Genomic DNA, 17,178 nt, shown 5'->3' on the forward strand with positions numbered 1-17,178 from the left:
TAAGATGTGAATTTGCTAGCACTTTAGAAATGTGTCCAGAAGAAAAAAAAGAGAGGGAAAAAAACATTGTGGGAAATTCTTTCCTTCATACATAATAGTTTTCTGTTGATTTAAAATTGCCCTTAGTAATGTGTTGATGCCAGTGAAATATTTCAGCTATAGGAAATGTGAAACCAACCACTGCCTTTCTATGAATTATGAGTCATAAATTGTATGAAAAAATTTCAAACTTGCTATAGCTATTCCCCAAGCAGAACCTCTGAGTAATGGAGAAAATGCTGCCATTTTGGAGGGGAGTAGGAGGGGACTGAGCTAAGTGAAGCAAAATGCCAAGTGCCAGCGTGTGGCTCTGCGCTAAGTGTGACTTAGTGTCATCTGAGATGATCCTCCCTTGCTAAGTAAACAATTAGCAAACGTGTTGCGTGTACTTGCGGTTGAGCTGATCAAATTGGTTTCTGCACTGGATGACGTGGGGAAGGGGCACACGTGTTGAAGCTGCCTGACTGCCAGCCAGAGCCCAGAACTGACCCATGGGAGAGCATCGTGTTTGTGCCAACCCAGCCATGACATCTGCAGTCAGTTAGGCAAGCCAAGAAGGCACAAACTCCACCTGATTCAGCGCTCAGTGGGGAGGTAGCAATGACAGAATTCTCCTGAAAGTGGAGGTAAAGTGGCAGGATAGTTGAGCGTAGCGCTAACAACGCTAAGGTCGCGGGTTCGATTCCCGTTTGGTCCCCATGTGTTGCCTGATGTAGTCGAGAGGTGGTGTCCCTGGTGGCAGGGAGGCTGGATTAAAATGATCTCTAAGGTCCCTTCCAGCCTAGGCCAGTCTATGATTCTATGGTAATAGGATGCTGGCAGTTGCAGGCAAGTACTGATGACTTCGTTTCATCTAACTTGAGCCATCTGAGTCCAGTTCAAGTTAGTCTTCTAATCTTCTGTCCCCACAGCTCAATTTATCTCCTGTTGTGCCTATTTTATGAATTGCCTTTTTGGAGATCATCAGTGTTCTCAACAACTGTTTTTTACTAAGTATCTAACTTTTTGATAGTGAAGTTCGGAAAGCAGAATTCAGCATTAGAGCTTTGGACTTCAATTTCTCCATTATTTCATAAAAGACCACTCAGCCTTAGTAGGATTTGTGAATTTTGCTTTGCAGCCAGAGACTAGATTTATTGTTGAAAAGGATTCTTTGTACCAGAGCAGTAAGTAAAAGTACAAATAAACTGCAGGAGAGTGTAACTTGGTGGCTGCAGAGCAGGGGATGCTAACCATGGTTGTGTTAGAGTAGTTTAACTAGAACATTCATCTTTACTCCTGTTTTAGTTTTCATGTTGTGTGTCTCGCACCCATATTAAGTTCTCAGTGATGGATGTATGCCAAATAAACTACAGCTAAAAGGAGTAACAGTGTGACTTGCAGTTCAGTGTGCATAGTCATCTTCCAGACGGGCGGTGAGTGATGTCCCAGCTGTACTGCAGACAGCAGGCTTTCTTCCCCCGTGACTCTAGTCAGCAGAAATCCACCCCTGGTGCATTAGCTCCTTGTGACATCTGTGAAAGGGTAAAGGTGTTGATGTGTGACTAGGAGACATGCTGTCACATACCAAAAGCTAGATATTTTGGGTTATTTCATCCTATGTCAACCTATGCTGCTTTTTCCAGACCTGATTCAAAGTTTATTTTAAGGAATCTTAAAGTACACGTTTCAATTTGGTGGTTCTTTAATTACCAGAGTCTGGGTAGGTTGTAGGTTTTTGTTATTTTCTTCTTTTAATTTTTGAGTTGTATAAGGGATGCAAATGTTTTCAAAATATGAGTCCGTTTGGCTTCAGGCAGCTGTGATCTGGTGTGAATTATAAAATGTTTCTGTAAATGTAAGTACGCACACTGCTTTCTAGCCTGCAGTACAGTGCTTACGTTTTGTCTGACTGTGATTCAATTGTTGTTTGCTTTATACAGGAGATGGCTGTCCGAGCACTAAAGCAGACAGGTAGCCGAAGTATTGAAGCAGCTCTGGAGTATATCAGTAAGATGAGCTACTTGGATCCTAGAAATGAACAGATAGTACGTGTAATTAAGCAGACCTCGCCAGGTAAGTATGAACTTGGTTTTTTAAAAATTGTGTTCTTCTTCCTTGCATTAAACTGGTTTTGAAAGTAGAGTCGTTGCTGATGAGTGGTGGATTGGCGATATTCACCAGAAGTCTGGTAGTTCACAGTGAAGTGAACATTGCCCTGCAAGGTGAGCTGGGCTGGAACCTGAATACACCTCACCTGCTTTGCAAGACTTGTCCATGTGCGTGTTTGTAGTCCACCTTCTTAAACAGAAAACTGCTCATCCTTCAGTGCAGGTCAGCTCTATCACCTCAAGCTTACTGTGAGGTAAAAGCTTGTATGTAGGTAATTGCTGTGGAGTTGTGAGATAGCTAACTTCCCAGGAATTCATTTATATTAACATCCTCATAAGTACATTGCAGAAATAGATTGGGCCAAGCTGGCTGAAGCTTTTTCACTCATTACTGCTAGTATGCTTCAGATCTGTTTTGTGTGAACTAGTGTGTGCCTCATCAGCAAACATCAGTCCACAGCTGACAAAAGGCCTTGCAAGAGCTGTTTCCAACAGCACTGCAGAATGCTTTTGGTCTGGGATTAGGATACATTCTGATTTGGATAGAGTTTGTTACTTTTACATTCTTTCAGTTGCAAAAATTGACCAAACAGACAAGTAACCATCCTCTGACTGGCTGAACCTTTGTAGTCGCAGCGTTACATGCTGCAAACGGGTTGGTGGGCAGAGTGAGCAGACTGGAGAGTGCTGTCAGGGGCCTGTTTCGTTGGGCAAGGAACTTCTCTTGTGTCTGTGGCAGTGTGTAGAATTAAAAGATCTTCTCTGTGTTGGCCTAGTTGAAACTAACAAAGCCATTCAGTCATCAGACTGATTACAGTAGTATAGATCTCCAAGTGTGGTCATAAATTGAATTTACTGACTGCAGCTGATTGCCACATGACACATTTCTCCTCTTGGTCCTCTCAGCAGCCCCTTCCTTCTTGCCTCTTGGTCAAATTGAAGATCTTTGTTGGGAAGGGGGTGTTAAATTTGGCATAGTTGATAGAGTGGCATGTCCAGAAATGAGGAAAGCTGAGGAAGAAAAAGCCTGTTCAGTTTATAAAGATAAATCTCTGGACAGGAAGGAGGTCTTCAGTAAAGCCATTTCTTTCCTGGGGATCCTGAGGGTAGCCGCATATAGGGAAGACGAAAACGGGGAAGGACCTCATTTTCCAGATGGTCACTCTCGGAAAGGAGCTTCAAATGTGGTGGGAAAGGGAGATGGTTCTACGTAATGAGCAGTTCAGCTGAAGTTTTTATCAGTCTTGGACCTCCTGCTTTGTTATTTGGGGAAATTCTGGAAAACCCGAAGAAAACATTTCCAAGAGTAGGATGACCACCTGACAGACAAAGTGATACCGGCCAGTTTGCTGAGACAGAGAGCTCTGTCCTAATATGCGCACAACTGTGGCCTCAGCTGGGCCTTAAGGAGAATTTAAAATAACTTTGACAGACTTACTTAACTGTGTTTTGCTTTATATTATAAAGGGTTTGTTCCTTAAAGGGAAAGAACACACCCAGACCTAAAGAGCGTACATTCCCTCTGACGGAGTTGAAAAACTTTTCTAGACTAACATCTTAATTACTCGGTTGTCTTGCATTTGTGTTTGCTTTCCTAACCTTCCAATGCATCCAACTGTTTTGACTACTTAACCTTTTGAGCTGAAGATCCACCTTTTGCAAAACTTGAAGTATCATGCAGTTGATGTTTGCCTGAATGAGGTGCCACAAAATCATACTGATTTGTTTGATCTGGCATTGTTTGTGCTAGGCTAGCACAGGTCTCCTCTAGCTGATTAGAAAGTACGTAATGCTAATTGGGAAATTTTCATTTGCAGTTTGAGCATTTAAATCTTCTGGGTTTGAATTCCAGTTATTCACTAGTAAAGCTAACAAGAGTTTCAGCGTACTGGCAAGACTCAAAACTTACCAGATATTACTGTATGACAGAGAATTATGTAAAAAAACCCAGATGACCCCATGAGTATAGTCAATTAATCTTAACAATACACTCTGATCTAAAACCTTCACAGGCAAGAGATAGTCATAACAGTTACTGTCTTGGATAGGAATGTGTGGGGAAAAAAATCATCTGTGACTACCACATTTGGTATCTTCACAAATCCAAATATTCCTCTGTCAGACCAGAACACACTTACTGGTATACAGATCTAGGAGGTGGACATCTGAGCTCTCTTGACATCATCGGGATTCCTTGCACAGCTGAAGTATGTGTCCCAAAGGACGACAAGTACTGCTGCTGCTTTCCTTCATGCCCACATTTCCTTCGTAATAGGGAAAAGCAAAATCTGTTTGCCCCCGAGGTTCAGCATGAGTCCTACTGACAGAGATGATGGATGGGTCTTATGGCTGCCTCCCCCCCCCCGGCCAGAGGAGCCACTTCTTCAGATGCTGTGGATTGACACAACCTCATTGGTGCATCTCACTGTGTCCCAAGAGATGAGCTGTCAAGCAGTGCTGGTACAAGTACAACCTCAGTAAACATGGCCTTGTGTTATCACAGGAATAAGAGCTACTGATTAGAGATTTCACTTTAAAGAACACTTGAGTATTTGTCCAACCTGATTCCATTTTGAAACATTGCATTGCTTGTAAAAGTGTTATTTAGTGTGGGGGTAGCTTTTCAGCGGTGCATAGACCTTTCTTAATCACGTGCACATCCTTGTGTGTCTGTATCGAGCAGGACGTGTGTGTCCAGATGAGGAGTAGGCAGCTATGCTCAGGTGTGCTGCTGCTGGCCCTGCTGGGACACGCTGTAATGCAAATAATTGGCAAAGCTTGCAACCCAGTGCTCAAACCTGTTTGCTCTATATGATCGTTCTTGCAGACCTTGTGAAGCCAAGATTTTAAAAGGGAATTGTTATGGCATAAACAGGCTGAGCCTTGTGATTTGTGAAAGCTAAAGAACCAGAAGGGGAACAAAAAAAAAACAAACAGCGACAGCACGGAGTCTCCCCTTATCTTATTAGGACAGCCAGTGCTTTATGCACCTGCAGTTTGTGCTCAGATCAAAGAACTGACGAAAAGTGCCATTAACGCTTCCAGTGTAGGAATGCTGCTATCTTGTCTCTGTACATTCTTCAAGCTAAGATGAATGTGTTGACACCCTGAAAGGTTTGCCTTCCAAACAGACGGAAGATGAGTAAATATGAGGGGATACTCTGGGTCCAACACATTGGAAAGACTTTTTTTACTTTGTTGTAAAAAAAGGAGAGGGAGACAAGAATTTTTGAGGAGAACGATGGAAGAGAGACATGTAAACAGATCTCAGCATGAGCAGTGAGCTCACTGTACAGAAGATGTGGACTATGTGATGACAGCTATAACAATGTCAACTTTAAGTTGTACCGACAGTCCTTCCGGGAGCTTTTTTTCTCCCATTGGTGCCGTACTTAACCCCCTGCTCTGTAGCTTCCTCGTGTCTGTAATGACTGGTAATACTGGTCCAGCTTTAAAAAACAGGCTGTAGTGTAATCGATGATTTCATAGTTAAGGAATGTGTGCTTCTATTTTCATGATTTGATAGGACTCCCTGATGATTCCTGGCATGAGCAGTGGTGTGGGCCAGTAGCTTGTTATCAGTAGTAATACTTGGCACCTATAACTTCCAGTGTTCTGAGCGCTTAATTTAGATTTTGGAAGGTGTTTTTATAACACTAACTCAGTGTGCATGTGTGTGTGTCTGTCTGTATACGTGGATGAGTAATGCAAAGTAATTGATTCACCTGAACTGTTTTGTAACATTCTTCTGTGTTCTTTTTATAAAGGAAAGGGTATTGTGCCAAATAATGTAACCCGCAGGCCAAGCTTTGAAGGATCAACTGAATCTTTTCCGTCCTACCATCAGATCGGTAATACAGCCTATGAAGGGACAGGCTTTGGAGCAGAAGGTGCTAATATGCTTCCTGAAGTTCCAAGGCCATACATGGACTATTTAATCTCTACTTCACAGTCCGCAGCTATGAACGCACCTGTACAGCGACCCTCTGGAGTAGGCACTCACAGCACACCAGCAAGCCATCAGCAGAAAACATACCCTGCAAATATTGAGTCTTCTGTGATTAATTATCCAGTGGCTAATCACAGCAGTCAAGCCTTGCAGCTGCAGGCATCTCATGGTTCCAACAGCCAACATTACAGCAGGCAGCACATGATGGTGCAGGGAGAACCTATGGGCTATGGTGTTCAGCGGAGTCCGTCCTTCCAAAACAAGATGCAGCAGGAGGGAGGATACTCCAATCTCCCAAATAAAGGGGCAGTTGTTCAGAATAACACTGGTCATGCATTTCAGCAGGCACCGGCAAGCCTGTACATATCACATTCTCATCACAAACAGACAAGCCCTTCTTCTCATCAAATGCATGTGATATCCAGAGGCCCAGCCTTTGCAAATGATTTTTCAGACAGTCCGCCACAAAATCTATTAACTCCGTCTAGAAATAGCCTAAACATGGACCTCTATGACATGAATAATCCTCAAGTTCAACAGTGGCAGGCAGCACCGCCGTCACGCCGAGATTCTTTACAAAATCCAGGAATAGAAACATCTCCACGGCAACATATATCCTTCAGACCTGATGCCACAGTGCCGAGCCGAACAAACTCCTTTAACAACCACCAGCAACAGCCACAAGTGACAGTGTCTATAAGACAGGTTCCTCCAGGAAAACCTGATCCTTCAATTACATCTCCAAATACAATCACGGCAGTCACGTCTGCTCATATTCTGCAGCCAGTGAAGAGCATGCGAGTGATGAGACCTGAGCCTCAGACCGCGGTGGGACCTTCCCATCCTGGCTGGTTACCTGCGCAGGCACCAGCTGTGGATGGCTTGGAGATCATCGAGCAGCACTTGCCACCCGTTGGAGCAGCTACTGCCTATCAGCTAGACGTGGATTACGGTAACCAGGAACTGCGGTGTCCGCCACCACCGTATCCCAAACATTTACTCCTTCCCGGTAGCTCTGAGCAGTTTGATATCAACTGCTTGTGCATGGGCATGGAGCAGACTCTCCGTGTAGCCCCCAATTCAACGTGCAATAAGGCCGAGGAGAACAGTGAGCGAAACGATAAAAGCAGCAAGAACGCTAAAGCTGAAAAACCAAGCAAGGATAAAAAGCAGATTCAAACGTCGCCGGTGCCTGTGCGAAAAAATGGTAAAGATGAGGAAAAGCGAGAATCCCGAATAAAGAGCTACTCGCCTTTCGCCTTCAAGTTCTACATGGAACAGCATGTAGAAAATGTCATAAAGACCTACCAGCAAAAAATTAACAGAAGATTACAATTGGAGCAAGAAATGGCTAAAGTAATTCTCCTTGTTTTGTTATAATAAAAGCTAATGGGGTCAAATTGATTATTACTATTTTTAATCAGTCAAAAAGTTTATAAAGGCAGACTCCACTGAAAGTGGTAGGTATCCAACACATCCCTAGAGCAGACTGTTTTCACTTAGAAGTGCAGATGCAGATCTGGAAGGCTGTTTGAAAAACCTGAGATGTGAAGTAATACATCTTCATACCAGAAAGGTAAAATGAAGCAAAACCTCCCATAGTAGGAAGGTATTGAGTTTGCTTAGGCAAAAACTCAGAAGCTAGGTTTGGGGCCGAGGTAACCCTGGCAATGCTTTGACAGCTCTTGCAAAACCCTGAAAAAGGTTTTCCCTTTGCTCCAGTTCTTCCTCCCTGTTCCATGATAGCCACTCATTCGCCAGAGCTGTGGTTCAGCTTGGCAATATAATAATTTTGCCGTGTTTTCTGATTAATATGTAATACTTGACTGGAAGTTGTCTGTTGAACACCTATAAGTAATAATTTTGTGCAAGTAATCATACCTTGGCCAGCCTGAACTGATCTCAGGACCCTTGCTGGAACCTGGTCTCGAAGCAGGTCTCAGGGAGGTGCACTTTGGGTGAATTTCCTTCATGCCTAATTGTAGCCCTCAAACCTAAGCTGATTCACTGATAGGGCTGCTTAAAACAAAGCTGCCGAGTTCTGATGGTTGCTCTGGTGGATCTGTTTGTAATTTTTAAATGTGAAAGAGGCTTTTTTCCCAGGCATGACTAGAATATGACTAGTCTACTTTTATATTTAAGGACAAACTCTAAGGAAAGCTGTTATTAACACATAATGGATAATAATTAACTACATGATTTTCTCTAGCACAATCAATTTCCAGAGTCAATTAATTTGATGCTTACATTGCTCCAGAAAACTCAGCAGTTTGTTTGTTGAGGTTAAAATTGAATGAATATGCTTTTAAAATCTCTTGAAAGGTTGGCATTATAGTGACAGTTAATAGCTTGTCCTCACTGCAAGTACAGATTGTGTTGCACTTGCTTGTGTTGCACTGCTTAGATTTACTGAATATTTTTCTGTGATTGAGATAGAGAATGATCTCTAGAGAAGCAAATCAGCAGCTAATTGCATTAGTTCTTCTCTTCTGACTCCTCAGCTTTCCCTCACTTCATAACTCAGAGATAATTCAGCTATAAACAAAAACAACTCCTTCCCATAGCAACCTCATCACTGGCTAGAATAACACACTCAGGGGATTTTGGCTATCAGAACATCGCATTATTCTAGAATTAACCAAGAACACAGCACGCTAATTATTTAAAAACAGTAAACACTTATTATGTATTGATATACTTGCCTTACATTTTAAAAACAGTATTACTTGTTTTGATCTGGCTGTTGCCTTCAGTCTGAAAACTGATCCTACCTGTTCTGCAGGTTTCTGCAGACCTCCTCCATCCTTTATTTGTACAGATTTCATTTTTATACCGTGGAGATCTCACCACGTAGTCTGGCTGCCCACGTTCATTTTTAAAGACCTAGACTGCAGATGTGAAATTAATCAATTTAAGCAGCAGCCCTGTGGGCGTATGCTTGGGTCTGTAGCCTGCTGATCAGTCAGCTTCTACTCCATCTACCTTCCTCCCCATCGCCCCTTCTCACCAGGCACTAGTCTTCCCCTCAGTGTGATTCAGCTGATGCCAGTTAATTCAGGATTTTGGAAATGAGGTGCACAGAAAGGCAGGGGCATGCTGCAGAGCATGAGTTACGGGGAAAGTCTGGTTGCATACTGCTGTTTCACCCTTTTTTTGGGAGGTCTCTCCCCACAGCCATGTGAAGTGTTACTTGCAGTTACTTGGAGACTCTCTGGGGACAGGAGGTAGACAAGCCGGCTTTTTCACAGCTTCAGTGCAGAGGGGAAACAATACATTTAGGTGGGAAATAGCACCAGGGTCTGGGCTGCAGTGCTGAGGAGAGGCCAGACCTGAGGGTATATGCACAGATTTTGAGAGGGAAAAGGGAGAAATAGAACAGATGGTCAGGAGATCTACAAACCTTGAGAGTGAGGGCTGTGTATGCCAGAGGAAGAAAAACAATTTCTAAAGAAGGTTCCCAGGGCACTTTGGATTGTGTAGGTCAAAGTCAGCTTATTAATTGCAACACAAAATCCAGCAGTCACACACCACTCTGGGGAGGAACTGTTAATGTGAGTTGCCCTGGAGAACCATTCGTGAACCAAGTGGAGTGCTGCATCTACATTTAAGGGTTTAAATTTCAGCTTAAGTTAAGATGTACTGCAACATGTACGTTATGCATGCATGATGGGTTAGTCAGGAACTTGTCAGTGTTAGGTTAATGATTGGACGCGATAATCTTAAAGGTCTTTTCCAATCTGGGCAATTCTGTGATACAGGTAGTGGAGTGCTGTGGCAAAGCACACACTTGAAAGGTGTAAACCAAATCCCTTAATCAGGCTTGTTGTGTTATATTCTCTGGCAGTATTGCCCCATGGCTCTTCTTTCAGTCAAATGAGAAAAGCAGACCAGTCAGGCAGGGACAATATCTCTCATGAATATGTCTTTTCTGGTTCTTGGTTAATTCTTTAGAGAAATGTGTTTTAGGAATTCTCATTTATTGTTCTCTTGCTAGAAACGTAACAGTACTAGTTCTTGTGGTTTGCTTTCCTTTGTAAAGGCCGGCCTTTGCGAAGCAGAACAAGAACAAATGAGGAAGATTCTCTACCAGAAGGAGTCCAACTACAACAGACTTAAAAGGGCCAAAATGGACAAATCTATGTTTGTGAAAATCAAGACTCTGGGTATTGGTGCGTTTGGAGAGGTATGCCTGGCCTGCAAAGTGGATACCCACGCCCTGTACGCCATGAAGACGCTGCGAAAGAAAGACGTGCTGAACCGAAACCAGGTGGCTCACGTCAAAGCAGAGAGGGACATACTTGCCGAGGCAGACAATGAATGGGTGGTTAAACTCTATTATTCCTTCCAAGATAAAGACAACTTATATTTTGTGATGGACTACATCCCTGGTGGGGATATGATGAGTCTGCTGATTCGGATGGAGGTCTTTCCAGAGCACCTGGCTAGGTTTTATATTGCAGAGCTTACTTTGGCTATAGAGAGCGTGCACAAAATGGGATTTATTCACCGAGACATCAAGCCTGACAACATTCTGATAGATCTCGACGGGCATATCAAACTGACTGACTTTGGACTGTGTACTGGATTCAGGTGGACTCACAATTCAAAATACTATCAGAAAGGTAGTGTGCTCAGACTTTATTTGTGATGGTTTTGCATCACGTATTTTTCAGACAAGTGTACCACTTGGCAGAAATGCCAGCTCAGAAAACAGAGGTGATATATGAGTTGACAAATGGTCAATGACAATATGATGTGTCGGTCTCTGATGCATTCAGTTAGTGTGTTTCCAGCCCTTTATTTCCACTAGTGTTCAAATCCCTATCAGTAACGTGGCTGATCGCTGCAGTAGCAGCAGTTCTTCATTTTTTTACTTGTTTGGAGGGTCTCTTTTGGTTCTGAAATAGTTTAATCACAGATATAAAGTAGTCTGCATACCTCCTGTGTGTGTGTGTCATTGAGGAGTGTTGGTATCTGTTGGCAAAAAGACCATAAACAATTGGTATAGCTAACCTAAATATGCTCCCTTGTTCTGTATCGCCCATATGGCAACACGCTTTCTTGAGCTGAGGAGAGACATTTTGCTGGTTATGGAAAACCAGTTACGAAGGGGAGGGCAGAAGGAAATGCCTTGGGTTTCAAGTTTAAATGCTGCTCTTAAGTGAGAGTAGGAGATGGCACAACTAGATCTAGATAAATACTTCTCTCTTAGTGTGTTGTGTTTATGACCGTGACTGTAAACTTTCTCTCCTATTTAAAAGGGAGCCATATCAGACAAGACAGCATGGAGCCCAGTGATCTTTGGGATGATGTGTCCAATTGTAGATGTGGAGATAGACTGAAGACATTGGAACAAAGAGCTAAGAAGCAGCATCAGAGATGTCTAGCCCACTCGTTAGTTGGAACCCCTAATTATATTGCTCCTGAAGTCCTGCTTTGTAAAGGTGGGTAACCTTATTTTCCTCCTGTTTAAGTGAACATCGATGGTTTGAAATATTTCTTTCGTTTTTTCCTTAAATAGACCTTGCAGCCTTGCAAGAGTATTGTTCTGAAGGCCACGAACACTCAGCTCGGATTAAGGAGAACAGATTTCTCTACATGCTCCACTGTTTAGCATCACCATGCTGACAGTGGTTGTGGTCATACTTTGTGTGTCTGTGTATACACCCTGAGGCCTTTGAATGAGGCTGCTAATTCATGTCAGATGATGTTGGCAGCAATATTTTTTGAGTATAAAGTGAATTATCTGTACTCACGGAGTGTGATTATGACCACTAGCAAGTTTACATAGACCAGTGAGTAGACAGCTGAAGGTTCTGAATCACTGATTTGGATGGGCCACTTAAATATGGATTATGTAAACTTGTGGAAACGTCCTCCAGACAGAATCTCAGGGAAAGCCAACAAAAAGTCTTCCACAATTTATGCTGGACACCCTGTATTCCAAAGCCCAGCTTGAGGAATTTAGACAGTACTTGGTGGCTTTCTGTGCAGGACAGACACAGTCACTGTAGTAAGGAGACCAGATGTTCGAAGTTGTCTTGCAAGCCAGATCCTAAGCCTGATCTTTCTCAAGCTGGATGATTTCACATTGGTCCCTACATCGTGTGGTGACACAAGTCTCCATTGAAATAAATGTTTAAATCCTCCATTACTTTTCAGAGATCTCAAACATACACCTTCATGTCGTCACAGCAATTAAGAGACTGAAATTGTTCCTCTGCTTGGAACTTGGTCAAAAAGTCATCAGTAGCTTTTTCTGTCTCTAGAGACACGGAGTGTGTCTTAACAGCAGCTTTTCTGACTCATGATGTCACTTCTGTGGAAACTACAGGGTTCATCAATCACTAAACAATCACTTTTTGTTATTCTTTGAGATCCGGTCTGTGCTGCATAGTGATGGAGTTGTGGGACAGGGCACGAAAAAACTTCATTCTTTCTCATTATATGATTTTACCTCTCACTTTTGTTGAGAATTAAATTTATTCGGAAAGATTCTCAGACAACAGGATCTTTGCTGACAACAGGAGAATTTAAGTCAGCAAGCAGAAGCAACTTTATAGTGAAGATGTATTGGGAGTCCTTTATAATTTGTCTGAGGAAAGGCAAAACTGGATGTTTTGGTACTTAATTGCTATATGTCTTGGTGCTTAATTGCCAATAGCTCTATACACCTTCTCCTTGTTTTGTGGACAAGAACCTTTTGACTTGCCTTTCAGGCTACACTCAGCTGTGTGACTGGTGGAGTGTTGGTGTGATCCTCTTTGAGATGTTAGTGGGACAGCCTCCTTTTCGGGCTCCTACACCCACAGAAACCCAGCTGAAGGTAAGTTAAAGCAAAATTCCAATCTGTGGTATCAAAATGTTAACCTTTTCCCTTCCTTTCTCCTCCATGCACAGACCTGTAACCCCTTTTGTTTTCCTAGTGAAAGAAGTAGTAGTTACAAAAGGCTGGTTTTAAATAGTTCTGTACAGGCACAAATCCTTTCCCAGTCAATGAAGACACCGATTATCTGACCAGAACTGACTTCTCCAACTGCATAGATAGTTATCATTTCATGAGTCTTCTCAGCACAGTTCTTGTTTCTTAAGCACAAGTTCATCCCTCTGAATTTCTTAGAGTGCCTATCAGATTTGAGTAAACTGATATGCCAGTGATATAATTACGGTCGGCAGTGAAAGTGCTTCAAAGTAAAGCACTGAATAGATTTTTATGACACAGGATGTATCGTCTGACCGCTTTTCTTAGTTTACGTTTTGCAGATGAAATGGAATAATTCTTTGAAGTCATTCCATGAAGTCATGTGTAAAACTGACTGTTCTCAAATCTGACCATGTGAGCATTCAGGAAGGAATTTTCCTTTTTAAAAAAATGGAATTGTTCCTTTTATCTGCTAGCTGACAGTGTTTCTTGATTCATTGAAGTAATTATTAACGGCTGATGCAATCTAATCTTCGGGTTCTTCAACCTTTAAAACAAATATGCAGACTGTGAGTTGACTAGGTATGCATATACTTCTGGGCCATTAAGATTGACAGTCGGAAGGATTCAGTTTCTAAGATCAGAAGTTTTTTCATACCTTTCTTACCTCCAGGTGATAAATTGGGAAAGCACGCTGCACATTCCCTCGCAGATCAAGCTAAGCCCTGAGGCAACTGATCTCATCACGAAGCTCTGCTGCGCTGCTGAGGACAGGCTTGGAAGAAATGGAGCAGATGACATTAAGGCCCATTCTTTCTTTCGCTCCATGGACTTCTCCACCGATATCCGTAGGCAGCCAGCTCCATATGTTCCAAAGATCAGCCATCCAATGGACACTTCAAATTTTGATCCGGTAGAAGAAGAAAGTCCTTGGAACGATGCTAGTGGTGACAGCACCAGGGCATGGGATCCGCTAGCCTCTTCCAATAGCAAACACACAGAACATGCCTTTTACGAGTTTACTTTCCGAAGGTTCTTCGATGACAACGGGTATCCGTTCAGGTATCCCAAACCTTCTGGAATAATGGAAGTTGGCCAGTCTGAGAAATCTGACGGAGAAGACAAAGGTGCTGTGGATCAGACCGGAGCTTGTCAGCCTGTATATGTGTAAATTATTGTATAGAATACTCCAGATAAGACTAATCTCAAATCCAATAGCGCCTTTAACTGATCCTTTAGGAGCTGATCCTGCAGTGCGTGCTCCGGTGTAACTTCAGCTGAGGCTGGAGCTACTCTGAGGTGTCAGAAGCTTGTAGAGCCAGGTCCTAAAAGTGGCACTCGTGAAAGTTCAGGTCAGTTTTACTGTAAATAACTTTGTCGATAATTACACTTGAAATCCTGGCCTTCACCAAAATCTGCGAGGCCAGCAGTCTTATCATTTCTAGGCCTATTTTTATTTGAGGTCAGCATCCCCTTACTCAGATTAACATTTACAGACTTCTGCAACTGTCAGCGTTATTTTTTAAATGAATAAAGAGCACTTATATTTTGTTTATAGCAGGGTTTTTTTCCTACTAAATTATAGGGATTAACTTTGACAAATCATGCTGCTGTTCTTCTTTTCTACATTTCTATTTTATCCATAGCACTTATTTCACATTTAGGAAAATGCATAAAGCTGAAGAACATGTGATGAAAGGTCTCTGTGCAATAATGTAAGAAAGAAAAAAAATAAGAAAAATGGAAAAAAAAAGAAAACTGCTCTCTAATTTCCTGAATTTACTGATGCCATTGTATTCGCACCGTGATTTTTGTTTATTATATATATTTTCCACATTTCAAAATTGTGACATAACCTTAAAGCTGCTTTATTTCCTTCTGCTTATTGGAGTGTAATAGAAAGTGTGAGCAAGTGGCAATTTGGGTGTGATTTCATTGTCTAGTGTGTGAGGAATGTTGCATGAGCAGTGTTTTTCTATTTGAAATGGCCTTTTCTTGCCATTCACAGGCAGGTCCTGTGGATCCGTTTTTACTAAGGGTCTAAAATTAGACCGTTTTAAACCGTGTGTTGATAATGTATTGTGTGGATGGTTTCCTCTTATGATTGTATCCAATATTAATTTTGTAAAACGGATTGCAAAGGTTATAACCGAATAGTGAATTTTGGTGGTCTGACCTAACAGATCATTTTAAGTCAGTGAGTATCACCAGCACACACACGTTTCCCCACAAAGGATCAATAGCAAGACCATGATTACGAGGCTGATTTGTGGCGACAGTCTTAGATCAGGCTTTATTCACGTTGCGTGCAGCACAGTGACCACTCTGAAATATTAGCAGCAGTGCAGAGCGCCAGTACCAACGGGCGTAGCTCGGCGTCTTCAAAACAGAACGTCCAACCCTGCGCTCCCGTAGCACATCGAGATCTGACGTTGAGTGCGTGTAGCTCCACGGGCAGCTATGGAACTCGGAGGTATGTGGCTTTTCCCGACGTCAGGTCCCTGCGCGCGACTGGCCGTGTATCCATTTGGGATCCTGATGTTTTAGGCGTTTGACATCTGGAAATGTTGGCACTGTTCATAGGTCGTTTTGTCCTGTTGGCCGTAGGTAAAGGTATTGCTGTGATGGAGCACGATAGTCCTTCGTTCCTGTCAAATTATAGGCATACTTTGAAATATCAATTCTTAACTGCGTTACAATATGCATTTTTCTTATATGTATAAGTGAGAATTATTCAAGGCGATATCAGAATACTAAAGATAATTAAGCCATACATATTTGCATATATATTATATATAACTAAATAAGTAAACACACACAAAAATCCTTAATTCAGATTAGTGTAACAGTCCTGTTTAAAGTGATTGACTTAATAACACTTGAGGAAAACACTCCTTTAACGTGTTTTTGCTTTATTTTATTTTTTAAATCTGGAGCTTCATTATTTTTTTCCGTATATTATTCCACATATTATTCCTTAATGTTTTAGCATATCCTATCGTATCCATTGTTTAGATATCTAAGCAACAACATATAAATTCATCAGTCTAAACTAAAAGAAAATGATAGTGTATTTGTTTACATTTGTATGAAAGGAATGTTCCAAGGTATGCAGTGCTTGTGTTGTGACAGTTCATGTAAGATTCAGTATTACTGCTTTTTTATATAGCAATGCCATTTTTTTGTTATTTACATCTTCCTGACATTCTTTCATGTGGTAGGTTCTTTCTCAGGAACTCAATTTAACTGTTATTTATTGATATATCATTGCCTTTGAAAGCTTCTACTGGCACAATTTATTAAAAATCTGAATCAAACTTTAAAATGTGTTATGTATTCTTAAGAAAGGCCAATTTCTGCCTCTTTTAAGGCAGGATTTTTAATGGATTTGGTTTTGTAATGTTAGTGACAGGTTTGAGACACAAACGTCACCTCTCCTGCAGCATTCGAGGTGTGTTCTCTGGGTACCCTAAGACAATTTCTTCTGTCCTCATGGCCCTTGAGAATAAGGGTCAGGGAGGATTCCCAGGTAAAACTTGCTTTGGCGTGACGGGGGTCAGTAAATGACATAAAATTCAACTTTCTCTGCAGTGGTGGCTCTGACAAGGCAACCACACAGCCCCGGTGCCTGCCCCCTCCACTGCCTCTGCTGTATTTCTAAAATGTAAATTATTCACCTGCAAATACAGAACCTTTGCAACTAAGCAAAACAAGAGAAACTAGCCCAGAAGGAAACAGATGCTTCCACAGTGACTATATTACTCATTAAAAGTCTGTGCTGCAGGGAACAGAAGCCAACTCCCATTTCACCTAAGAGAGACCTGTTCTGAAAAACAAATCTTTCGAGCTTACCAGGCGCTGTCTCCGGAAGGCTGACATCCTTTGCAGACATTTCAGGGGTAAACGGAAACTTGAAGTAAATTTTAGGAAATTTGAGTAAGTAAACAATATTGAGGCTGGGTCTAAGCATTCTTGGTTCTGCTGAACTTGCTGCAAAAAACATCTAGTATCATCTTTTAAGGAATTTTGTCAATTCAATGTTTGTATATATATAAAAAGATCTCTTATAAAAAAACAATCAGCCCTCAGATGTATTTATTCCTGACCTAATATGACTTTATTAATTCTGAAGTAACATTCTCAGTTAAGGCCACAGGTGATGGTTGACCTGTAATCCT

The 17,178-nt window shown here is 41.9% G+C and overlaps 1 protein-coding gene across 1 annotated transcript in view; it reads left to right on the top strand.

The window, feature by feature from the left end:
- LATS2 (large tumor suppressor kinase 2) overlaps positions 1–14,171 on the top strand; it is a 44,446-nt gene extending 30,275 nt beyond the window's left edge. The window contains exons 2-7 of the mRNA XM_009874818.1: positions 1,962–2,094; positions 5,897–7,434; positions 10,118–10,700; positions 11,340–11,522; positions 12,798–12,904; positions 13,674–14,171. Of these exons, the coding sequence (XP_009873120.1) occupies positions 1,962–2,094; positions 5,897–7,434; positions 10,118–10,700; positions 11,340–11,522; positions 12,798–12,904; positions 13,674–14,171 (3,042 nt within the window). The remainder of the gene's footprint in view (positions 1–1,961; positions 2,095–5,896; positions 7,435–10,117; positions 10,701–11,339; positions 11,523–12,797; positions 12,905–13,673) is intronic.
- Positions 14,172–17,178: the final 3,007 nt, after the last annotated feature.

The sequence above is a fragment of the Apaloderma vittatum genome, unplaced genomic scaffold (genome assembly GCF_000703405.1).
Source record: "Apaloderma vittatum isolate BGI_N311 unplaced genomic scaffold, ASM70340v1 scaffold18178, whole genome shotgun sequence".
NCBI lineage: Eukaryota > Metazoa > Chordata > Aves > Trogoniformes > Trogonidae > Apaloderma > Apaloderma vittatum.